General features: G+C 51.2%; 2 protein-coding genes across 4 annotated transcripts in view; one reads left to right on the forward strand and one right to left on the reverse strand.

Annotated features, from left to right (window-relative positions):
• The window catches only part of LOC310770178 (zona pellucida sperm-binding protein 3-like), a 141,737-nt gene that overhangs the window by 37,203 nt on the left and 78,820 nt on the right, over positions 1–25,714 (forward strand). The window lies entirely within an intron of this gene.
• On the reverse strand, positions 10,547–17,581 carry ISLR2 (immunoglobulin superfamily containing leucine rich repeat 2). 3 transcript variants are annotated; one of them, XM_083630373.1, is made up of 2 exons: positions 17,272–17,581; positions 10,547–14,198 (listed from the first exon to the last, which is right to left on the reverse strand). In XM_083630373.1, exon 2 carries the CDS (start codon positions 14,189–14,191, stop codon positions 12,068–12,070), a length of 2,124 nt encoding a protein of 707 aa, XP_083486499.1. In that variant the 5' UTR covers positions 14,192–14,198; positions 17,272–17,581; the 3' UTR covers positions 10,547–12,067. The 3 variants fall into 3 exon arrangements, with proteins under 3 accessions (XP_083486499.1, XP_083486497.1, XP_083486498.1); XM_083630371.1 differs by lacking the exon at positions 17,272–17,581 and adding an exon at positions 15,782–16,389; XM_083630372.1 differs by lacking the exon at positions 17,272–17,581 and adding an exon at positions 15,450–15,469.

Genomic DNA, 25,714 nt, shown 5'->3' on the forward strand with positions numbered 1-25,714 from the left:
TTGAATGTGGACCTCCCCACTCCTAATGGGCATCCACACCCTGCCTTTAAAGTGCATGGCTTTCCCTCAAAAATTCCTGGGAACTGTCCTTTGTTAAGGGTGCTAGGAATTGTAGCTACGTGAGGGTAAAATACAGTTCCCAAGATTCTTCTGAGGGGGTGCTTGGAATGTGCTTTAAACATACGGCATGTGTACTGGAGACGGTCGGAGGATGGATGGCGGCTAAAAGATTAAGGTTGGATCCTGACAAGACAGTACTGTTTTGGGGGGACAGGGAGTGTGCAGATGTGGGGGACTCCCTGGTCCTGAATGAGGTAACTGTGCCCCTGAAGGACCAGGTGCGCAGCCTGGGAGTCATTCTGGACTGACAGTTGTCCATGGAGGCGCAGGTCAATTCTGTGTCCAGGGCAGCTGTTTATCAGCTCCACCTGGTACGCAGGCTGAGACCCTACCTGCCCGCAGACTGTCTCACCAGAGTGGTGCATGCTCTAGTTATCTCCCGCTTGGACTACTGCAATGCACTCTACGTGGGGCTACCTTTGAAGGTGACTCGGAAACTACAACTAATCCAGAATGTGGCAGATGCGATAAGATCCCCTTTCAAATCCCTCCTAAAAGAATAAAGACACCACAGTCTTATTCATAAGCAATATGCTGGACGCTCGGGTTGCGAACGTGATCCATGTGGGATGCACGGTCGCAACCTGCAGTGTTCACAACCCGCAGTGGCCCATCTGCACATGCATGGGTTGCGAATCAGCACTTCTGCGCATGTGCAAAGTGCGATTTAGTGCTTCTGCGCATGCGTGACCACCAAAACCCAGAAGTAATCTATTCTGGTACTTCTGGGTTTCGGCGAGTCCGTAACCTGAAAAAACACAACCTGAAGCATCTGTAACCCAAGGTATGTGTCAGCATCGCCCTTGAGCCAGTACCACCAACTGGACTCATGCACTTCAGCCCCGACTAGGCTAGGCGAGCTGGGTAGCACTTCCAGAGACCACCTTCTGCACAGGAACAGGTCAAAGTGCTGTGGACTCACAGCTTAAAGTTGTGAGCACCAGATTCACTTCCACAAAAAGACAGTCGTCGCACAGCAGAGTATAGCAGAGTCTAGCAGAGTATAAACGACTTGGAGAGCAGCTCTGTAGAATAACTTCTTTATTCTATCTACAACTATCATACAAACTATATACAGAGCTAAATGAGGTCTAAGCATAAAGAATGCTGCACTGCACTGAGTGTCTGCAGCTGCTCTTAGCAGCAACCTTATCTATACACACGATCTCTAACACTCAGTCTCTCTCTCTCCGACACACTGACTGACTGACTGACTGACTGACTGACTGACTGACTCTTTGATGTGGTGCTGGAGCAGAATAAGTAGAGAGCAGAACACCGCCCCTCCTCTCTGGAGAATCAGCAGACTCATCAGGAGATTCTTGGATATGGGAGGGGTGAAATCTCCTCAGTATGACTGTAAAAAGAAAGTTTACTGATGATCAGGCAGAGCACAGTGTGATTCCTAAAGGCAGGTTTTAGGCTTAAATTTAAAAACATGTACAGACAGGTTTACCCCATAAGGGAGATGTCCTGGGGGACTGTTCGGCTGGTAGCCAGCAGTTCATTCCAGGAAGTTCGCAGGATGAAAGGAGGATGGAAAAAGAGAGAGAGTGGCAGCATGCCTTGTCCTTTTACCAGGTCTGGAAAGGTCACGCCCACCCCCTAGTCACATGCAAGGAAGGATGCTGCAGCCCAGGAGGAACAGGATGTTTTGACTGGCTGGACCAAACATTCCCTTGCATGTCCACTCTAGGAAAACAAGGAATGTTGTATTTGACTGCTCCCAGTGGATTACATTCCACACTGAAAGACCTACATTGGCTCCCAGTATGTTTCCGAGTACAACTCAAAGTGTTGGTGCTGACCTTGAAATCCCTATACGGCCTTGACCCTGTAAGAGCGTCTCCACACCCATCGTTCAGCCCAGACACTGAGGTCCAGTGCCAAGGGCCTTCTGGCAGTTCCCTTACTGCGAGAAGTGAAGTTACAGGGAACCAGGCTGAGGGCCTTCTCGGTAGTGGCGCCTGCCCTGTGGAACGCCCTCCCATCAGATGTTAAGGAAAGAAACAATTACAGTGGTACCTCGGGTTACATACGCTTCAGGTTACAGACAATTCAGGTTACAGAAATAGTACCTCGGGCTAAGAACCATTACCTCGGCACTTCATTGGGAAGCTAGGCTGGATTATATTTTAACCCTTGCAGAGTCTAGGGGTTAAAAGGTCTGGCACCTACAAACCCATAGCAATATTTTGAAATAAACTTTATAGAATGCCACATATCTCATGCTCTCAGATGGAACATGAGCCCTGACAGAGCAAATGCCCCTGGAACTTCTCACCACTTGAGGAAGCGGGGGACATATGGCAGTGTTTTGAACAAAGCACTCATTTAATTCACTGTTAACAGGAAGCTTTCCATGCAGATGTCTGAGATAGATGGTTGGCTTTTTCTCGCTCCCTCTGCCCAAGAGACCCCTTCTCCTCCTCAATGATTTTTTTTGCTTGCCTATGAAAGGAGGGGGCAGAGACTGTGGGGAACATGTTGGTGGGGCAGGGAGGGGAGCTGGAGGAGTCCTTCTCATCTTGACTCATTTTCACTTGCTTAGGGAAAAGTGGGCTCTACCCAGAGCTCTTTATTCAACTCCCAAGCCTGTCTGAGGGGGCCACAGACAGCTTTCAGGAGTGGGGGCATGATTGGCTGACCTCAATTATCTGGGCTTGGCAGGGGGAGAACAGAGAACTGGGGGGGAGAGAGAAGGGAGAAGAGAAACCTTTGTAGGAACTGGTCAAAATAGCAGCAGTGGTTTCTGTGTCTGCCTTTGCCCTGGACAACGTTCTTAGATCTTTCCTTACCTGCCTACAGTCGTAATCAACACCTGTCCTAAAGATACCACAGTCTCCACTGTGCCTCATTTCCAGATGGAAACACAGGCCCTGGGTGAGCACCTGTAATCCCTAGAATCTCACCCTGCTCAGAAAATGAGTTGGTGTGCAACCACATGCAAGTGGAGCAGAAGGGAAGGAAAACAAGGCAGATGAGAGAGCCGATTCCAAAGCTTACTGTATCCCATTGGGAGCTAGGTCATATTTAAAGGTAAAGGTAAAGGGACCCCTGACCGTTAGGTGCAGTCACAGATGACTCTGGGGTTGCGGCGCTCATCTCGCCTTATTGGCCGAGGGAGCCGGCGTACAGCTTCCGGGTTATGTGGCCAGCATGACTAAGCCGCTTCTGGAGAACCAGAGCAGCGCACGGAAATGCCGTTTACCTTCCTGCTGGAGCGGTATCTATTTATCTACTTGCACTGGTGTGCTTTTGAACTGCTGGGTTGGCAGGAGCTGGGACCGAGCAACGGGAGCTCACCCTGTTGTGGGGATTCGAACTGCCAACCTTCCGATCGGCAAGCCCTAGGCTCTGTGGTTTAACCCACAGTGCCACCCGCATCCCTAGGTCACGTTTAAATACCGCCTATTTCTCCAAGGAAGACACATGAATCTCCCCCCTCCCTGTTTCATCCTCATGACAACCGTGTGAGGTAGGTTAGACTGAGAGAAAGAGAGAGTAACTGGCCCAAGGGCCACCCAGTGAGTTTCATGGCTTAGTGCAGGTTTGAACCCTGGTCTCTCCCGGTCCCAGGTGCTAGTCTGACACTCTAGCCACTGCACACCACTGTTTCTTCTGCAAACCTTGAAATGCGCCAGAGTCTGATAGTACCTCCTTATTTTGCATGAGTGTTCGTGCCTGGGATACAGGATTGAGATTGCTACTGGCACATATGGCAGAACCCACAACAAATGATGTTGGAAACTCTTCAGATCCACAGGATGTTGTCTGCTATATATTCTCAACACTCTCGAGACAGAAATTCACTCTATTTGCCTATTTCCATTCTGCTCCCAGGCTCAGAAGAAATGGCGCTGCAGAATCCAACTCCAATAACTCATCATAACTAGATTCCCGGTAGAAATATTAGGGGGCACAGGAAAAGAAATCTATTACTCTCTTAATTAAATGGATGTGGAGAGGGCTGTGTTTCCTCTCGTCTTTGTATGTCTTAAAGCATAAAACTCAATTAAAATGTGCTCACAAGAGGCCATTTATCCATAATGAGAATTCTACATTTCTAATGCGCATTAAAATGTTGATATTGTTATCAGCTAAGGAGATAGAAAAGAGAAAGCACCATCTCATTTCTGATCTTGATTCCATAGGGATGTAAATCAGAATAAGCTTCAATAGTTTTACAAAATTGGCACCAGTGCAACTTTGCCTCAGAGCCTGACAAGTATCCATCATCTGCATGTCTGGAAAGATTTTTGCATTTTGCATTTCTCCACTCTTCTTTTCTTTGTTATTTCATATTCCTTCTTTTCCATAGAAGCTAGACAATGACTTCATGCATGCTGACAAATGAGCTTTTAAGGCATGGAGGTGGGGGGGAATGCTGAGAGGGATTGAAGGGAAAGTCAATGATTCCAAAAAATTCATGCATTTTCCATAGTCCAGCAGACGTCCTTTGGCAAAGGATATTGCATTTTCGAAATCCTTGAGCTTCAATATGTTATTATTTATTATTTATTGCATTGCATTTACACCCCACCTTTTCATCCACTGAGCTTGAGGCGGCATACATGGGTCTCCCTCCCCCATTTATTTCCCGCAACAACCCTGTGAGGTAGGTAGACACTCAATGACTGCCCCAGTGATTCCCTACCTTGGGGGGGGGGAGAGGGAATTGCAGGCCATGGGGCTGCATTATCTGGATGGAGGTCGGAAGTAAGGCAGTGGTGGTGCTGTGGTTGCAGTCTTGGACTAGGACCTGGGAGACGAGGGTTCAGATCCCTGCTCAGCCATGAAACTCATCTGGAGTGACCTTGACCCAGAAAGCCATTGTATGAGTACAAGCAAAATGTGAAATACTAAGGCAGAGGGGGAAATTTATCTCCCCACCCGCTGCAACCCCCACTCCCTATCACTGCTTCAGCCTGACTGGAATGGGTCTCTGAAGTCTGATAACACCTCTTGCTTGTCTCAGTGCAGGACAGTGCAGTGGTGTAGTGGTTAAGAGCGGTAGTCTCATAATCTGGTGAACCGGGTTCGCGTCTCCGCTCCTCCACATGCAGCTGCTGGGTCACCTTGGGCCAGTCACACTTCTCTGAAGTCTCTCAGCCTCATTCATCTCACAGAGTGTTTGTTGTGGGGGAGGAAGGGAAAGGAGATTGTTAGCCGCTTTGAGACTCCTGAAGGGGAGTGAAAGGCGGGATATCAAATCCAAACTCTTCTTCTTCATGTGCAGACATTAGGACTTTAACTCCAAACCAGCAGTTTCCCCTCCCTCTCCTTGAACTCTGCTCAACATCCAGAGCCCCTTGTTTTGCATGTAGAAGGCCTGGGGCCACCCCAGATGTGGTTGGGCTTCATCTCCCATCAGCCCCAGCAAGCATGGCCAGTGGTCACATCTGCACCATCCACAGAAAGCTCTCTTCTTCCCCTTTAACAGCCATGGCTTGACCCAAAGACTCCTGGGAGCTGCAGTTTGTGAAGGCTGCTGGGAATTGTAGGTCCTAAACCCCCCAGCCTTCATTCCCTGGCAGGAGGGGTTGTGTCTAAGAAGGTTTGTGGTCGGTCGGACACATACACAAACTATCTAAAAGCAAGGATAGCTGACTGGGGAAGGGCTATCGCCCAGGGGGAGAAGGTCTTTGGCGCAGGTCTCCAGGTAGGGCTGGGAATATTCGTGGTCGGAAACCCTGGAGACAAGACTGAGTTAAATGGACCACTTGGTCTGTCGGGGTCTAAGGCAGCATCCAGACTTCCTATCCAGCCTGATGGACAAAGAGCTCTAGTGGACGCAAAAGTTTGCTTGCTGTTTTGTGACATCTGAGCTGTTCTTAATAAAGGGGCTTTGATTATTGTTTGGGGGAGTAAGTGGCGTTTAACCCACGTGCTAATGTAGCTCTGTTTTCTCGGTACATTTCATGGACTCTCCCCCGCCCGTCCCACCCTCGTGAACGGCAGATTTATTCGCCTGGCCAACAGCGCTCAGGAGATGACATCATTTACCCCTGTCGTGGAAGACGCGGCTGCCCCAACCCATGCACGGCCTTTTCCGGCTCCTCCTCCACCAGCGCCCCGAGAGAGATGCGCCACGTGCCAGGACCAAGAGCTGGAAGGGCGGCTCGTCAGTTTCTGCCCCTAAAGCACACATGGGCGTGCCAAAACCCTGGCATTGTGGCTACAAATGATCATTGCAAACGAGCCAGTAAATGCTTTTAAATGAAGGTTGCTGGAAGACACAGGAGGGGAGAGTTTCTCTTGTGCTCAGGCTCTGCTTACGGGGCATCTGGTTGGCATCTGTGAGAACATCACTAGGTTGGCCATTGGGCTCACCCAGCCGGCTCCTCTTAGGTTTTGATGGAGCCTCCAGGTCCAGGGGCAGTCTATCGAGATTCCTAGGTTCTTAGGGGTATTTGCCCACGGTGAGAAGAGGGTGCCAGACCAGATGGGCCATTGGCCTCATCCAACAGTCTCTTCTTACCTTCTTATCGGAGAGATGCGGTTGCACAGCTCAAGACTGGCTACAGCCAAAAGATGCTTTAAGCCAGGCTTCCTCAACCTCGGCCCTCCAGATGTTTTTGGCCTACAACTCCCATGATTCTTAGCTAGAAGGACCCGTAGTCAGGGATGATGGGAACTGTAGTCTCAAAACATCTGGAGGGCCGAGTTTTTCCAGTGGATGCTTTGTCGGAGAAGGGATTCTTTCATCTGTATTAACGTGTGCACAAGAGCTTATTCCACTTTGCTTAAACCGATTTTAAAGGGGACGAGGGGTGGCGTGATCCTGCATCAGTGGGGTCTTATCCCAGAGAGAAGATCCCGCTCGGTGGGCGAGGAACTCGCCGAACAACTGTCGGGGGAGGGCATGTTTACCGAGAGAGTAGAGGAAACCTAGAGGGCAGCTTGGAAAGATTCCGTAGAAATTTCAATCATCCAGATTAAATTTCATAAGAAGGAAGGAATATGAACCCACTTAGCTCTTCTTTGTGATCACAAAGGTGCCCTAGCTTCGGGGGAGAGCACACACACACACACCCTCCGGGAGCTTGAATAAAATAACGACTTCTGCTGATATGCAAGCCCCCCGCGACACACACCTCAGACGCATTTAAAACATGAGTGTGTGCGCGTGCAGCTTTTTACAAGAGCGTGTACACAAACACTGCCTCTGTGCTACATGCAGGTTGTGTGTTTGTATGATTTAAAACTCTTGCATGCACGCGCACAATTCTATGGGAGCAGGAATACCCACGCCTACTTCTGCATAAACGCCCAGCTCCCTAACTAACTCACACCCCGCGCCTGCATTTAAAACTGCTGCTTATGCACATGATGCGTGTGCTTGTAAATCTTCACAGTAGCGTGAACCCTAAAAGCTTGCTTCCGCGCACATGCAAGCCCCGTCCTTAGGTAAACACACACACACACACAATTCATTTGAAACGAGGGCCGCGCACAAAGCGCCCCAGTGTTTCTGGCAAGCGGCCACACCCTTCCCGTGAGATCCCAGGAGCCATGCGGAATCCGAGCCAAGGCCCATCTGCTCTGCTCCGCCACCATCCTGCTAATTTTGTCTGGCAGTAATTGATATCCAAAGGCATTTCGCTATTCGTCCGTTTTCGCTGCCCTGGCCCTGGAGAAGCCTCTCTTAGAAAGACCCAGCTGTCTGGGCAGGAGAGGACTTGGGGGCAGAAGTCCAGAGCTTTGCGCGGCGGAATGGTCAAGAGGAAGATCTCCCAAATGCAGTAGGGCTTTTGTATTAAGTAAGGTACAATTTGCACTGTGTAACCATTAAGGCTGCAACTCCCATGCCCGCTTCTGGGGGAAAAACCCCGCTGAATTCCATGGGACGGACTTCTCAGTGGACGTGCATAGGATTGTGCTGTTCAGTCTCGAATCTAAAATTACCTAAATGCACACAACGGCAGCTGTGCGCACATAATACAAACATGTGCTAATCATATACCGATATGTGCCAGACAGGCATAGACTGCCTACGTAGTCAATTAAGAATACATCTTTCCACAATTGCTAATAGATGTTGGGTTTAAAAACCTTTTTATATATGCCTTTTATTGTATATTTTTTCGTTTTATTGCTGCGAACTGCTTTGATATTTTTCTTTTGATGATATAGTGGTATATAAATATTTTTATAAATTAAGAAAAACATACCTTTCAAGGATCTGGTTCTGGCTGCTTCTCATGTGTTCGTATTTGGATTTTACTTCCGTCCAAGAAAATGCATGATATAGCCCAAGATATGTATTTTGATATGTATTTTGCTGGGTGCATGCACAGCAACAAATAAACATGCATTTTGTTGCACACATCAACGGTGTTTCACACTCTCTCTCTTTTCCTATCTGGAAGCGAATAGCCAAGTAGGAATTCCTGTGGCTTTGATCCTGGCATCCCTTTCCATGCACGGGGCTGCAATCCTTTGCACACTCGAAGGAAGACCCGCTGCAGACACAATGGAACTTACTTCCGCGTAAACGGGCACAGGATTGTGCTGCAGCCCCTGAGGACTATGAGCTTTTCCTGCTCCCAAAAGCAGTTTGGAAAAACGCATAGGCTGGGTCAGTTTGTGGGACCTGGCAGAGCACACCGATAGTCTCGGTGCATAAGGCAAGGCTGGCTGCACATATGCTCAGCATGCTACTTGTGCTTAACTGTTGTCTTGAAAGAGGCATGTTCGAGCCTCAGGTGGGATGCGGGTGGTTCGGAGGGCTCGGGGGTCCCCACCCTCAAAGCCTCCTTTGCGCTTCCTGAAGGACGCGCTCCCTTTGCGTGGTCCCAAGCGCGAGACTCCGCTCGCGTTGGAATTCAGCCCTGCGCAAATACGCGCGCCATATGCAAGCTGTTCCGCGCAGCGGAGAGACCTGCCGCAAGCTGCGCGGCTCGGCTCTGGGCGGTGGTGCTTAGTGGGCGCTCCTTGGAACTAAGATGGCGAAGGAGGCCAGCAGCAGGGGGCGCCAGAGCCAACGGACACGCGGAGCCAACGAATTCCTATCGCCGTCCCTGTCCTGCTCCCCCTCGCTGGGTTCCGCAAGGGAGCTGAAGAAGCTGTCAGGAAGAGCCATCCCTCCAGGCTGGAGGGATTGGGAGAAGGTAGGCAGGTGGGTCCTGGCAGAGGGCAGCTGAGGTTGGTGGGGTGGGAGCTCCATTGACCCTAATAGACCAACATCCTGCAGCTCTGGGATGGGCGACGCACCCTTTGCCTGGCTGAGAGTTTCCCTGAACCAGCCGTGATTCCTGTAATGCAGGGGGTTGGACTAGATGACCCCCAAGACCCCTTCCAACTCTACAACTGATTCTATGATAGGGGGCTTACGTCGCTCTGCTTCTCTACGCAGCAGACTAGGATTAGGTCGTGGCGGCCATCCTTTTTTGTTCTTCGGCCCAGGCAGGTTTTTTCAAACTCAAAGTCATCCAAAGCCAGAGTGCCCTTTGTGGGACGTAGGCCAGGGCAGCGTGTCCAGACGACAGGAACCCGCCCCCCCTTTAGGGTGAGAATAGGAAGCGATGAGGGGTATTTTCATTTTAGGGGTCTTTCCACTTTAAAAACACCGCAAACAAAATGTCGTGTCCAGTCTGACACCTCATTTATGGCAGTTTCTTCCCTAAGAAAAAGAAGGCTGCAATGGACAGGACATACCCCTCTTACCCGAGAGTAAACTCCACTGGACGCAACGGAGTTTCTCCCGAGTAGACATGCACGGGAATTGCAGCGGAAGACACGTTGGGTTGTATTCAACTGCTGGTTACTCAGAGTCGACCCATTCAAATTTATGGATCTCTATTATCAATGGACATTAATGGGTCTACTCTGAGTAAAAATTTGTTGACTACAACCTGTGTTTTACAAGGCAGTTCCCATGCATGCCTACTCGAAAGTAAGTTCCATTGCGTTTGCTGGAGGTTACTTTCAGGTAAGACTTTCAGGTATGATTGCGGCAGCCTTATGTTTCTTAGCGAATAAGTGCGGGCACCTTTTCTTTTTCTTTTGACCATTCCACCCCACCAGGAACTGCGGACTTTGCATTCTTCCTCGCCCATAAAAGGACATCCATACCATTCACCTGTCCATAAAAATCCATAGCAGGTAGAGACATCCTAGAGAATCCCATATCCTTTAAAAAGGGAATGATTTGGGTATTAAAGACTCCGGGGTGGGCCGGGGGTGGGGAGCCTGAAAAATAGATGCGGTTTGCTCAGCGCAGCTGTTTTAATGTTCAAAGCCGCGGCGGCATCTGGGTGCAACGTTTGATCGCCAGCTCCGTTTCATGCTAAACGGATCCTGGGGAGATTTGCTCAGACATTCCCTTTCGATCTAGCGCCGCTTTCATTCTCGGCTCTGAAATCTAACATAACACACTTTGCCTATTTGCAAATTTGCAAATTACAAAACAAGGCTCCGAATGTCCACTTTTAAGTCTGTTTTTATTATCAGTATTCTTGACTTTCCACATACAGAGGCACGGTGAAAAAAGGTTATCGTTGCTCAGCCTGTTCCTTTCTAAAGGATTCCTTGCACAATAATAATTAACAATCACACATTAGTGATACCATCGTTATTTTTTTTCCTCTCCGCTCTGGAGACAATTGTGCTGGCTTTCTTAGTTGACATTGGGTTGCATATATATCTCTCTCTCTTTCTACTTTAACAGAGGCAAAATCCACCATGATCATTCCAAGCCAAGCACGACTGCACCCTTTGCAAACGATATTTAAATTGTTTCCACTCTCAACACAGCAAAAAAATCAACCCACCGGGACCTCCCATCGTTTTTGCCTTTGAACATCACAGAACCACATCAAGGGCAAGCACGTTTCTCTAGAAGCAAGACTACTCTACCCAATAAACATTTAGCAAATACGGATCTTCGTGGAGGTGACGTGACTCAGACAGGGCTGCAGGAAGGGGGGAAGGGGGTCAGTATCCAGACCAGGAGCTGGGAGCCCTTAGGACTCAAACTCCACGCGTCCACCAGCGGTCCAAAGTCACGCACAGACATAACACACATTTATCTACAGCACGGCTCCATTTATTTAACACAGGTGATCCTGACCAGCCGATGAGACAAGCTGGGGATCTGGGCCGCTGCCTGGCACGGATCCTCATTTCACTGACCTCCTTGACCGCAAGCTCCTTCACACGGGGTTAAGGGGTTGGCGAGGGGAAGGCAATTCGGGGGTGGGGATTCGGGAGCTGTCCAGCACCATTAACCTCCTGAACTGAAATGGACACCCTTTCCCTAAACGCCAAGGGAGACTCTCGCTCCCAGATTAGGGCCAACGACTTTTAATGCGTTGTCGTCGTCGTATTTTCGTTAATTTCCTTTTTTAAAAAAAACAGAACAAAAAAGCAAACCATAACCAATTGTAAATTTCAATTTTAGAAAAGAAGTTGCATCTGCAAAAACGCGGAGGCGCGTGGGAAAAGTGGGGTGCGTATTTCAGAATATTGGTGCGGGAGCGGACCCTAACCAATTTAGTTTCCAGTCTATCAAATCCACGAAAATGCGGAGGGAGTGTGTGGGAAAGGGGGTGCGTTGTAGAAGACAGGTGATGGGGTGGGGTGGAAAACGTAAGCTTTTGTGTTTGGAGCATATGCAATAGAGGGTTTTCAAGAAAGGGGGGGGAATGAATTTCTCCAGGCTGTGTTGCCCATACCCAATCCATTCTTTTGCCCGAATATTTAGGACATCTCTATAAATCCGGGGGGGGATCCCTCCTAAAATCAGCCCCTGAACAAAGCCAGCCTTAGGCGCCGGCTGCTGGACGCTCTCGGTGTTGGGGAGACGTCCCTTCCCGGTGGCAGAAGAACCTTTCCAGAGAAGGTCGCAGCCGATCAGGCAAGCGGTGCCCGAGCCCCAGTGAAGAAGGGCGCTTCCCTTCGGTTTCTGCGCGCCCGGAGCTCCGGGAACCGCCCGAGGGAAGCCTCAACGGGGCGGTTGCCTGTAGTTGCCGTTGATCTCCTGGGAGATCGTCACAGCCTCGGCTCCGAGCGGGAGCCGGTCACTGTATTCGGAGCCCACCTCGAATTCCTCCGGGTTTGTTTTGGATTGGGACTCCGGGATGGAGCTGGCGGCCAGGCTCTCGTCTCTCTCCAGCTGTCGTCCCCCAGGCAGCCCCCTCCGCCCCTCCGCCTCTCCCTCCGCCCTCGCCTCCTCCTCCTCCTCTTCCTCCTCGCCTTCCCCTTCCCCCACCTCACTGGGGTCGTAATTCTTCTCGGATTCCAGGTAGGAGGCCCGCGGGTCGAAGTCCGCCGCCATGTGCTTCTCCATCTGGTCCGGGTTCTGGGCTTTCATGATGAGCTTGTAGGTCTTGCCCTGGTACTTGGAGAGCAGGTGGCAGCACGTGGCGCCCAGCAGAGGGATGGTGGCCAGGCCCAGGAGGAAGACGCTCACCACCACGATGATGACCAGCGAGGGCACCTCCCGCTTGGTGGTGAAGACCACCTGGACCTGACAGTCCTCCCCGACGTAACTCATGCAGACGGAGTAGTTGGTGCCGGGGCTGAGGCCTTGGAACCAGTAGGAGTTCACCCCTTCCTCGATCTGGGACCACTGCACCAGGGAGTGGCCCCTCCGGCCCGCCTCGCACAGGTAGAGCCTCCTCAGGTGGACCTTCTCTGGCTGGGCGTAGAAAGGAGTGATCTGCACCTTGGCCTCCCTCTCCGAGACGTCCAGCGCGATGACCCCCAGGTCGAAACTGTGGGGCTTCAGGGCTCCGCTGCGGTTGAAGGCGTGGTTGGAGACGTACTGGGGGGCCTCGCTCGAGCCGCACTGCTTGGCCAAGACGGGCGGCCCCGACGGCCCGCTGGCGTTCCGGGGCCCGGGCGCGTGGTAGCTCCTGGGCGTGGGTCTCTCCGGAAGGAGCTTGGTCCTCTCCTCGGGCTTCATGACGCTGTTCTTGGAGGCCTTGCCCTCCGGCTTCCGATCCCCGGGCTGGGCCTTGCGGTCCCCCAGCGAGCCCGCCGAGTCCTTCGCGGGGGCGTCCGCCACGGCGACGTGGACCGAGCTCTGGTTGCTGCCCATCTCGTTGGCGGCCAGGCAGGTGTAGGTGCCTTCTTCCTTCTTGCTGAGGTGCGGGATGAGCAGGGTGCCGTTGCCGAAGGCCTGGAACCTCTCCCGGTCTCCTCTGGACCAGCCGTCGGAGGGCAGGGCGTTGCCTTCTCCTTCCGCCGCCGGCGCCTTGATCTCCAGGGTCTCGGCGGCGGCCTGGATCCTCCAGGTGACCTCGGGCTGCGGGAGGCCCAGGGCGTGGCAGTGCAAGGCCAGAGCCAAGCCGTAGGAGAGCCGGGTGCGGTCCAGGTTGGGGTGGTAGCTCAAGCGGACGCTAGGGGGCGCGCAGTGCAGGTAGGGCACCTTGGCCAAAGGGAGCCCCTTCCAGGGCTCCGGAGCGGCGCAGGTGATGGCGTTGCGGTCTGGGATGGAGATCAAGGTGTTCTCGGTCCAGTTCTTGAGCCACATGAGCTGGCAGGTGCAGTTGAAGGGGTTGTTGTAGATCTGCAGGTGGGACAGGGAGGTGAGCGCGTCGAAGGTCCCCTCGGCCACCTCGGAGAAGCGGTTGTTGTTGATGCGGAGGGAGCGCAGGTCCCGCAGGGTGCGGAACGCCTCTCCCGGCAGGTGGGACATCCGGTTGTTGTTCATCTTGAGGAGCTGGAGGGCGCTGAGGTTGCGCAGGTCTCCCCAGGGGAAGTCGGCGATCTGGTTGTGGCTGACGTCCAGGTTCTTCAGCTGCACCAGGATGGCCAGGGTGCCCTCCTCAATGACCCCGATCCGGTTGTGCGCCAGCCACAGGGAGGTCACCTGCGTCACCTCCACAAAGGAGCCCCTGCGCAACTCAGCGATCTTGTTGGCCGACAGACTCAGGGTGGTCACGTTCGACGGCAGCCCGGACGGCACCGCCTCCAGGTTCTTGTAGGCGCAGTCAGCGAACTGCTGGGCGTACTTGTCCACGCAGGCGCAGGGCTCCGGGCAGCCGCGGATCGGGGCCCACAGGAAGGTCGCCGCCAGCCAACAGCGCAGCAGCAGCAGCAGCGGGGACGCCCCCGACAGCATCTTAGTCCTGCAAGGGTGCGGGGAGAGAAAGCAGAGGACCACGGTCAGAGTTGGTCTACAGCACAGCCAGCAGGCGGTCTCCTACCTCCAAAAACACCGCGGCCACTCAACTATAACTCCCATCACCCATGACCATTGGCCACGCGTGCTGGGGCTGGTGGCAGTGGGAGTCCTCGGGTTTCTCCGTTTGCCAAAGCAGGAGGCCGCGTTAATCCATCTAGCCTCGTATTGCCGTTACTGGGGGGCAGCAGCGGCTGTCCAGGATTTCAGGCAGGGAGCCTCTCGCAGCGCTACCTGGAGATGCCCAGCAGGGGCTTTGGAGCTGAGCCACGGGCCCCTCCCTCCTTTCCGCGCGCTCTCTGCGAGGCCACCCTTTCCCGGGCGCTGGGAAGCAAAGCCCCTCCAGCTCTGCGACGCTGGTTCCCTCGCCAGAGCGTTCAAGGTGCCTCTGAGGCTGCAGCCCTAACCGTGACTCCCCGTGGATTCAGCGGGGCTTGTACCCAGGATTGCAACCTTACTCTCTTTCTGTGGGGGGCAGGAAAGTCAGTAAATGAGAGAGGGGCTTCTCAGGAGAAAAGGAGCACCCAGCCTCTTTCCCGCTCTCTCTGTTTGACTGCCAGCGCCCAGAAAAATAAGGGGTTTCCAAATGATAGAGAGCAGGCTGTCCTCTCTCTCTCTAGCCAGCCCCTCTCCTCTCCTGCCTCGCTCCTTCTCTTTCTCCGTCCAACTTGCAGATCAGCCCCAAGACACCCCCTCTTCCTTGTCACCAGCTAGCCCCGCTTGTCCTCCAGGTGACACGGATCCACCCCCGTAGATCCCAGCGCAGACTTCCTCCGGTTTCTATCCCCGACGGCAGCCCCTCGACGTCACCCCACCCTCTACACAACCTAACCTCCATAAGGAGATAAGAATATCAGAATAATGTAATCGTGTATGGCAGGGGTGGACTAGATGGCCCCTGGGGGTCCTTTCCAGTGGCCTATCCAGTCCAGCATCCTGTTCTTACATTGGCCCCCCGGTGCCCATTATGGGAAGCCCCCCCCAGCAGGATTCGAGCACAAGAGTCCTCTCCCCTCGCGGCGTTGCCAGCAACGGAAGCATCACTGCCTCCGACTGTGAAGGCAGAGCGCGCTTATCGTGGCTAGTAGACCTCCATAGCCCCCTCCTCTCCATGAATGGGTCCCATCCCCTTCTAAAGCTACGAGAGACGTAGAGATTCACACCTCTGCCCCCCCCGCCCCCGCGCCCCACCACACACCCAGCCACTCCTTTCGGGAGGTGCACGGCGGTTTATCTTTGTGTTCCCAGCCTGGCTCTGCTATGTCCCTTCCCAAGCCTTTACTCTGCGCTTTAGGAGAGCCTTCTGGTCTGCAAACCGGGGGGAGCAGCTTCAGCGCCCCCCCAGCCCCCTCCCTACAGTCCTCTGAGCCCCGACAGCGGACTCTGCCCTGCGCCCGCGAGCGCATCCTTCCTCGCTCATCTCCCCGGATGCAGCCGCCTTGGGTACCAACATCCCATCTTCACTGGGTTCCTTCGCGGGAAGTATGTCCCCTCTCTCACGCAAGCCCGAGCCTTGCCCGCCTCCCTTACCGTTCCATCCTGGGCTCCCAAGGGTCCCTTCTAGGGCGGCAGCATCACCAGGAGGGACCCCACCACCGGACGAGTCCTGCGGAACTCCCGGCGCAGGACCGAAGGCGCCGCCATGGAGGCTCCCGTCCCGAGCGCGAAGAAGAGCGGCGGAGAGGCTTTCCCCGGCCCCGGAGATGCCTCCTAGCCCACGGTCTGCCTGAAGACAGCGGCGGCGGCGGCGGCGCTGAGCTCGCCCCCTCCTCTCCCTTCCTCCCGCACCTCCTCAATTCCAACCCACTTGAAAAAAAATAATAAAAAAAATCACAATCTCTATTACTAGGAGAGGCCAAGCGCGCGCCCGAGGCGCCCGGGGATGCGCCTGGCTTATCCCACCTCCTTGGGTGGATGTAGAAATCGCAGCCTATGCCCGCCCCCAAGTAAAGACCATGCAATATTTATCACGTCAATATGTCTCCAAGTCACCCTCCTTCGCCCTCCGCAGCAATCCAGCCGGCGGGTGGGCTGCTGCTGTTATGATTATTAATATTATTACTATTTAATCCGCCTTTGAGGCGCAAATTGGAAGCAAATAGCTGAGCAGAGAATTGTATCTGGGGATCCAGGAGGAGATCAGAACGGATGGAAGGCAGGAGCCGTCGAGATCCCTCTGATCCTCCCTCCCCGACCTACTCTCATTGCCTCCTCTCTGCCCCACCCCCACCCCATTATTCCCGCTTCCTTTATTAATTAATATTTTTGATTGATTTAAGCACAAAGTGCACATTCATTATAAAAACACGAAATAATCTCCGGCCCTCATTAAAAACAATCTCCCTCACCCCCACGCGGCACAATAATTCACACGATCCTGATATTTGAGAGGAAAATCAGCTGTTGCAACCAGAAGCTTCGTGAAGGGTCCTGGTGCAAATCCTCCTCCTTTTTCTCGTCGCCACCTCCTCCTGAACTCAGTTCCAGCAAAATCTCCTAAGTGTTTAATTGCCAGAACTGGACCCTTGAGCCAGCCTCCCGCACACTAAAAGAATAAGCTTGACAGGCTGCTTTTCAGGTTGTACTTGATAATTTAAAGAAGGGGACGTGTTGCGGGACAGAGTGCTGGAAGTGACATTTGTCCTTGGCGGGGGGGGGCATTTAGCCCAAGGGCCACATCTTATTGTGGCGACCCGTCTTGCACCAGCCTGTCAGGAACAAAAAGTGGGCAGAGCAAGGCAATGGACACTGACCTCTCTGAACAGTAAGCAGGGCTGGCCCGAGGCATTCGAGAACCTGAGGCGCATTAGAAAATTGCGCCCGCAAGAATAATCGTTTGTTGAGGGTCTTATAAGCGCGCGCGCAAGAGACGCGCCTTTCTTCTAGCAAAGGCCACGGCATAAATCGCACTGCTGTTGGCATACGGTGTTTCTCCCACTCAGTACGCAGTTCAGAACGATACACAATTCAAGGAGAGGAAATTAGGTGGTCTGGCTGTGCCCACCCCCTCCAACGCCTACCTTAGTTTTCTGTGCTTTGTGCAGGAGCAGCAACCGGGCCAAGGAGCTGTGAAAGCGCCCCATTCGCGCGAGAAACCCGGCGCTTTTGAAAGTAACTCTGACGAAAAGCCGGAGATTTGGTTGCAAGTGAGGGTGTCTCCAAAGGAGGAGAGAAGGGGAATCAGAAGGCCAAAGCGAGGCAATAAATGAAAATGAGGACTGAAGTTGGTGCACACTCTTACTTGTGTAAGTCTCGTTGTTCTGAGTAAACACACCCGGGAATGGAAGTGAGAAATGCAAAGTGCATTTCCTGATCGCAAAACCAGGAAGCAAAGCTGAGCACGAACGCCGGCGGTCGGGATGGGGTGGGGGGCGGGCTCTCAGAAAAACCACCTGCAAGGCTTTGCTCGATGGTCCCTCTCCGCCCTGGGGGCGAGCAGGGTGCGGGCTAAGCCAGGAAGTAACGCTGTGCTTGCTTGTCGGAAAGGGGCGGCAGCTGGAGGGGAAGCTGTAGCAGCTGCAGCCGCTGCTGGGGCAGACATAGCAGCAGCCGCCGCCAGGGCCACCCGGATCTGACCGCGCCCCGCGGATCCTGCCGCCCAAGGCAGTGTCTTCACCACACCTCATGGGCGAGCCAGCCAGCCCTGGCAGTAAGCTATGTGCGCGCCGCGCAAAAGCCGGTGGCTTTTCTATGGACGCTCTCCATAGAACCCACCTCTGCAATCAGAATTGCAGAGTTGCAAGGCACCTCTTAGGGTCATCTAGTCCAACCCCGTCATCAACAATCCGTGACAGATGACTGTCCAACTTCTGTTTAAAAACCTCCTGAGCAGTCCATTCCCCCGTGGAGCAGCTTCAGGCAAGCGAGGCATCCTGGCAGTTCAAAGGCACCTTCTAGCCAGGCGAAGGCGCTCAAGGAGAGGGCAGAACAGGGCTGGGGAGGGGGGTGGCAGCGGAGGTGCAAAGTCTGGGAAGAGTCCCGAGGCCTAGAGGTCAGCAATCATCCACCCACCCACCCAGCAAGTGAAGGCAGCGCAGGTCTTCCTCCTTACTCAATCAAAATAGACCAGTGGTCAGCAACCTAAGGCCCATGGGCCACAAGTGGCCCACGGGGGTCGTTTAACCGGCCCCCGAGCCGGCCCCCGAACCGAGCCGCCCACTTGGCACTGCGCTAAACCAGTGCAACGCAGGGACTCGCTTCCGCGGCGCCGAAAATCATGTCTGCGCATGCGCAGTTGCTGGAAATCACATCTGCACAGATGCAGTCACTGGAAATCGCGTCTGCACAGACACAGATGCCAGAAATTGCGGGTGCACACGCTCTCGCATGCACAATCCAACCCACAGAGCGATCTCCACTGGAGTGAACCGGCCCAGGCAAGGTAAACCTTGCTGACCCCTGAAATAGACTCTTTCTGAAGGGCACTTTGCATGGCCCACTAAGAGAACCATTAATTGCAATTAATTTATTCACACTCCCAGTAAAACTGATAATTTTAAGCTATTCAACACAAACGATGAACTTGATCTGGTGGTAGTCAGCAAGTCACTTACACCTCCGCACATGCACACACTGCTGCCCCAGGATCTGTCGTGCACACCAGTTCACAGTCCATAGTTCTTTGAAGGTGGCCTATCACTGGTTTATAACCCAGATCCAACTAGCTCAGATCTGGTTCCCCCTTATGCTGGTGGGATCGGAAGGTGCGAGGAACATACTCGCCTATGTGGTGGGGATGTAACTGTGCTCAGGAGTTCTGGAACCACTTTGAATGTTGAGTTATGTCTTTTGTCCATTTTTGATGGTGCAAGTGCCAATCTTTTTTGTCAGCAATTCTATATCTGCTGACCACCAGTAGGTTAGTGATCTCTCGAAGATGGAAGGAGGCATCTTTCTACTCTTTGGACTTGTGATTTTAAAAAGCCATGTTTCTCACCATCTCTGAAAAACGGGTCCCCAGGGGGTGAGGCAGACCGCACAGACTTTGCTTCTGTTTGTGGGGCTGTTCATGATTAATATGACTCAACAACCTCATGGCCAACACGTTCTTGCTCCATATGGTTTTGTCTGGTGGTGTTTATGAATAGATTTTACTTTACTCTATTTATTTATTAAATTAATACGCTGCCCTTCATCAATAGACCACATTACAACATAATGCAGCAAAACTGTACTGCAGATAAAATTGCAGACAAAAACATTGTGCAATTTTATCTGAGCAAGGAACGTATGAAAAGGTTTAAATGATTAATTGTAGAACAACATTACATCCAAGACCAGTTCAGGTATAGACACAATGTACTGAAACCATATAAATTCCGTATTCCAACCAAAGGCAAAAATATGGCAAGGTATTGCTCTTCATTTAACAATATGGAGATTTAGACTGCCAAACTTGCTTCAGGTGTGCAGTTCATTTCCCCCTGTGTGCTCTTTTTCATGACAACACTGAAGGACTTGTGTCAGAGCATTCATTTTGTAAAAATATGAACCTTGTATCCCACTAATGTTTTGCATTTGGGGCCTCATTCACTGGGCGGTGTGTGTGTCCTGTCTAGGGCCACATGTTGATGCTGGGTGGGGCCAAAGCTGGGAGTGGGTGGAGCCAGTGTCTCCCCAGACATCGTGTGAGTATTTTAAAAATATGATCCCCAGAACTAGTTTAAATGCTGTTGTGCTCAGGTCCTGCTTATGGGCTGACCACTGGGGCATTTGGTTGGCCACTGTGAGAGCAGGATTCTTGACTAGGTGGACCACTGGCTGGATCCAGAAGGCTCCTTTGATGTCCAGTCCAGTAATTTTTGGCCTCCCTGAGCTAACCTCCCAAGCCGATTCAACTGCAGCATGCACAGCATAAATGAGCACAAAACTGCCCCTTTGTCTTTCATTATGGCACAGAGCGGGTGATCATTGCACTCTCTGAAACAGACTCTGTCACAGGCTGTTGCGGATATTTTTTTATGAATGGTTTAAATTAAGCAATACATTATTGTTAACGCTGAATCAGGCAAGCTGCATATTGAACTGCGTTTGGGGAGATTAGTTCAAATGAGCAAAGCAATATATTGCTCCAAAAAATAAATGTTATTTCACAGGGTGTTAAAACATTCATGCTTTATTTTCACCAGGATTGGCTGGACCAGGCTCCCTCAACCTCGGCCCTCCAGATGTTTTTGGCCTACAACTCCCATGATCCCTAGCTAGCAGGACCAGTGGTCAGAGATGATCAGAATTGTAGTCTCAAAACATCTGGAGGGCCGAGGTTGAGGAAGCCTGGGCTGGACCAACATAAACAGCAACAGCAACAACAGCTCTGTATGGCCACAGTGCAGAGAAAGAGTGGGCAGTATGTGTTATTGGACTCCAGCAAAGCAAATGGACTAGGGAGATGGGAGTTGGGGTTCACAGCAACATCTGTAGGGCCACAGGTTCAAATCCCATGCATATTTATTTATCTCATTTATATTCCAACTTTTCTGTGGACGTAAGTGTGGCTAACCTGGTTCTCTCTTCCTTCATTGAATCCCCACCATAACCCTGTGAGGTAGGTTAGGCTGAGAGAGGCAGCGATTGGTCCCCAAGGTAACCCAGTGAGCTTCATGGCTGAGGGAGTGGGATTTGAACCCTGGTGTCCCAGGTTGTAGGCTGACACTCTAACCACTACGCCACATGGGCTCTCGGATTTAGAGCTCTCAGAGCTAGAATTCCTATCACCCTTGGCCAACTATGTTTCCCGGGATTCTTTGGGGGAAGCTAAGTTGTGACCCAGGGAAGGGTTTGGGGGCAGAAGTCTCAGAAGAATGAGTAGGAGGGCTCCCTAAACACAGCAAAGCTGACTTACCACATTTGGGAGCAAGTGAAGCAGTACACCTTGCTGTGGGATGTGAAACACAAGAGCAGTCAAGTACAACATTCCTAGAGTGAACGTGTTTACACATGGGGAGAAATGTTTGTCCAGCCAGCAGGTAAACTTCCTGTTTCCTTCTGGGCTGGGGCAGACTTCCTCTGCATGTGACTAGAGGTGGGCGTGGCCTCACCTGTGCAGGTAATGACAAAAGCACAGAGCAGGGCAGCCATCTCTCCCTCTTTGACTACATGCATCGAAGAAGCAACATCTGCTTAGCCAAAGATGCTTCCAGCCAAGAGAGGACAAAGGGACTGTCTCCTTATGAGATAGTTTCCAGGTGTATGTTACTTTTCTAAGCTAAGTCTGCCTTCTGGGATCCGACTGTGAACAGAATGTGAGTAAAGTCTTTTTATACTTTTATAGAAGACTGTCGTGTCTTATCTTTTATGAGGGAATAAGGGGGAAATACCAGGACAGTTATTATAGAGGCTTTAGCGAGCCTGAACAAACGCATCCGCTGTGAGTTTTAAAAAGGGGAATGTTACTCTGCTAAATTGTGAACTTGTTTACACAAGTTGGAAAGGCTATAATCAAACAATATATCCTCTCCTGCATCCCTGAACATTCTCACACTTGCTACCTAAAGAACCCACACGCACACCGTAAGACAGCAGAATCGTAGAGCTCCAACCCCTGCAATGCAGGAATCACAACTGAAGCATCCATGCCGGATGGGCATCCAGCCTCTGCTCGGAAACCTCCAACAAATGAGAGTCCACCTTGCAAGGGAGTCCATTCCGCTGTCAAACAGCTCTTACTGATAGAAAGTTCTTCCCAATGCGTGGTCCGAGTCTCAATCATTTCTTGTCATCTGAATCCGCTGGTTCAGTTCCTCTGGATCGGCAGAAAACAAGCTGGCTCCACCTTCCATCTGATTCCTGAGGACTCTTGGGGTCCCTTCCAACTCTACAATTCTATGATTCCAGGTGACAGCCCTTCAGATATCTGAAAATGGCTCCATCTTGGCACCATCTGCAAACCAACAAAATAGCGTCTTTCCATCCATCCATCCCCCACAAAAAAGCCTCTTGCTTTTAGTCATACGTAAATATATGTGTGTCAAATGATTAAACACTCATTTGATGAATCAGCTGAGATTTCTTCAACCTGGCAATGGCCTTCCTGTCTTCCCCAATACTGCTTGCCAATTTGCCTTGACATGGCAGCTGTCCGTCTTGTGTGCTCACTGTGTGTGCTGCGAAGTGTGAAGGGGAAATGCATGTCTTCAAACTCACTGGGAGAGAGGTGGTGGGTGTGTGCCAGGAATGGCCCTTGGCTATGCTCCCTGACGCTTCTGCATCACATAGGGACCACTGCTTAGTGGCCAAGCCCTGTGTGTTGCACACAGCAGGAACCAGGTTTGATTCCCGGTCTCTCCGCTGAAAAGGCTCGGTTGCCATGTGGCAGGAAAGTCCACAGCCTGAAACCTTGGAGAGACATGGAAGGATTTGAAGGGCCAATTTTCTGGCTCAGGATGTAGGGAGGGGAGGGAAATTTGCTCCTGTTTGCATTAAAAGAAGGAAAAATCTTCACTGAATAATAATTTTAAAAACATAAAAAGGAAAGAAAAAAATGCAGTTTCAAAGAAACAAACAGATTAGATAGATAGACAGACAGATAGATGATAGATAGATAGATAGATAGATAGATAGATAGATAGATAGATATAGATATAGATATAGATAGATAGATGATAGAAAGATACTGTAGATAGATAGATAAGATTTATATACTGCCCCTCACCAAAAGATCTCAGGGTGGTTCACAATATAAAAACACAAGATAAACACACAAATAAATAGTTAAAACGAAAACAAGAAAGCAATTAACTCCCCTAGCAGCCACGAAATTAAAAAACGCCTGTTTCTTGGGAGAAAAGCAATGACAAACCTAGACAGCATCTTAAAAAGTAGAGACATCACCTTGCCAACAAAGGTCCGTATAGCTATGGTTTTCCCAGTAGTGATGTATGGAAGTGAGAGCTGGACCATAAAGAAGGCTGATTGCCGAAGAATTGATGCTTTTGAATTATGGTTCTGGAGGAGTCTCTTGAGAGTCCCATGGACTGCAAGAAGATCAAACCTCTCCATTCTGAAGGAAATCAGCCCTGAGTGCTCACTGGAAGGACAGATCATGAAGCCGAGGCTCCAATACTTTGGCTACCTCATGAGAAGAGAAGACTCCCTGGAGAAGACCCTGATGTTGGGAAAGATGGAGGGCACAAGGAGAAGGGGATGACAGAGGACAAGATGGTTGGACAGTGTTCTCAAAGTTACTAGCATGAGTTTGACCAAACTGCGGGAGGCAGTGGAAGACAGGAGTGCCTGGCGTGCTCTGGTCCATGGGGTCACGAAGAGTCGGACATGACTAAACGAATAAACAACAACAACATCCCACAAGCACATTTAAAAGGCTGTAGAATATTAATCACCTCAAGGCCTGGTTGAAGACGAACATTTTCACCTGGCACCTAAAGGAGAGCAATCCACAAATGGGGAGCTATTGTGGAAAAGGCCGGTTCTCATGTTGCCACCCTCCGAACTTCACATGGAGAGGCATGTGAAGAAGGGCCCCAAATGATAAGTGCGGAATTGAGGGCAGTTTTTATGGGGACAGGTGGTCCTTGAGGTGTTGTGGTCCTGAGCCATATCCAAAACATATCAACCGGGCAGGTAAGCTTGTAATCCATTTCTCTCTGAGTTCAAAATAAATTCCAGAATTTATACATTAAAAAACAAACTTTTTTCCCCCTATGTTAGGTACATCGTGTGAAAAGGAAAGGGGAGCCTATGTCCGGTTTGCATTTTCATTAGGAATTTCTTGGTTCATATTTCTCAAAGCAGAGTGCCAAAATGAAACCTGACTTCTCTGAATCCTGCAAGGAATCCAGCCGAATGTTGCGTGCGTGTATTGCAGAAAAGTGTGCATTAAAAACACGCCTATACTGATGAAAATAGCATACAAAAATGCATTATGTTAAGTGAAAGTGCTTGCAAAAATGTGCATTGCTCAAGAGTGCATACAAAGAAAATACGTTTATTGGGAGAAATTGGCACTAAAATGCTGATGAAATTTTGTGAGTACAGTGGTACCTCGGGTTAAGTACTTAATTCATTCCGGAGGTCCGTTCTTAACCTGAAACTATTCTTTACCTGAAGCACCACTTTAGCTAATGGGGCCTCCTGCTGCCGCCATGCCGCTGGAGCACGATTTCTGTTCTCATCCTGAAGCAAAGTTCTTAACCCAAGGTACTATTTCTGGGTTAGCGGAGTCTGTAACCTGAAGCGTATGTAACCTGAAGCGTATGTAACTCAAGGTACCACTGTACTTCAGAGAAAAATTGGCAAACTGCTGTAGAAAGGTAGATAACTGGATTTTGGATTGGGGGGAAGGGAAACTGAAATTAACAAATTTGTCCCTTTCCCCTTACAGGACAGATGCCCCCCCCTTCAGGCTTGGTGGTGTTCTTGATGAATCCCTGAGGCCATTCGTATGGCACTTGACTCATGCACACATCTTTGCAAGCTGTTTTCCTGAATGCCATGCATTTTGGATTCTCTTTCCACTCCTGTCTTTGTTCCTGTGCATGCCTCGCTCAAATGTATGGATTTTTGTAGACACCAGTTAGAGAACTGCATCGCAACATACAGAGAAGTGCCAGTCTTCAAGGATGGCTGTGTTTCAGTTTGCATACTTTTGGGGAGAGTGTAACTCTCATAGATCCCATCTGTTAGGGATGCTTTCAGTTGCGATGGGTGGCGCTGTGGGTTAAACCACAGAGCCTAGGACTTGCTGATCAGAAGGTCGACGGTTCGAATCCCTGTGACGGGGTGAGCTCCCGTAGTTCGGTCCCAGCTGCTGCCAACCTAGCAGTTCGAAAGCACAAGTAGATAAATAGGTACCGCTCCAGCGGGAAGGTAAACAGCGTTTCCCTGCGCTGCTCTGGTTCGCCAGAAGCGGCTTAGTCATGCTGGCCACATGACCTGGAAGCTGTACGTCGGCTCCCTCGGCCAATAAAGCGAGATGAGCGTCACAACCCCAGAGTCGGCCACGACTGGACCTAATGGTCAGGGGTCCCTTTACCTTTACCTGCATTGTAGGGGTTGGAGTATTTGACTCTTGGGGTGTCCCTTCCAACTCTACCATTCTGTGATTTTATGAAACAAATTCTCGCCTCCATCCCCAGCTCCCATATATTGAATTGGCGGAAGCAGGGGTGCCGTCAAAATGTCTTGGGGTGGCCTTGATTATTTCCCACTGCCTTTGCTGAATGAAGAAACTGAGATGAGCCACTGTTCTTCCTGGGGCACAATTCAAGGTCTGATTTCTTTCATCCCACCCCATAATTCCTAGTCTTGGATTAGGAGACGCTGAAGGAGTTCCCCTCGCAAAAGACCTCTTATCTTAAAAGCCAGCCTTCCACTTGGAAGCAGCTAATCATTCCGCAGTAGGGTACAACTCCAAGGTATTATGGCTTCCTTGCAAGCAAACTCCCTTCACACCAAGCTCTGCAGGGCCGCTATTATTAGCCCAGGGTGCTGTGTTCTCTGCAAGCC

The sequence above is a fragment of the Podarcis filfolensis genome (genome assembly GCF_964270895.1).
Source record: "Podarcis filfolensis genome assembly, chromosome: 9".
In the NCBI taxonomy this organism is placed as follows: Eukaryota; Metazoa; Chordata; class Lepidosauria; order Squamata; family Lacertidae; genus Podarcis; species Podarcis filfolensis.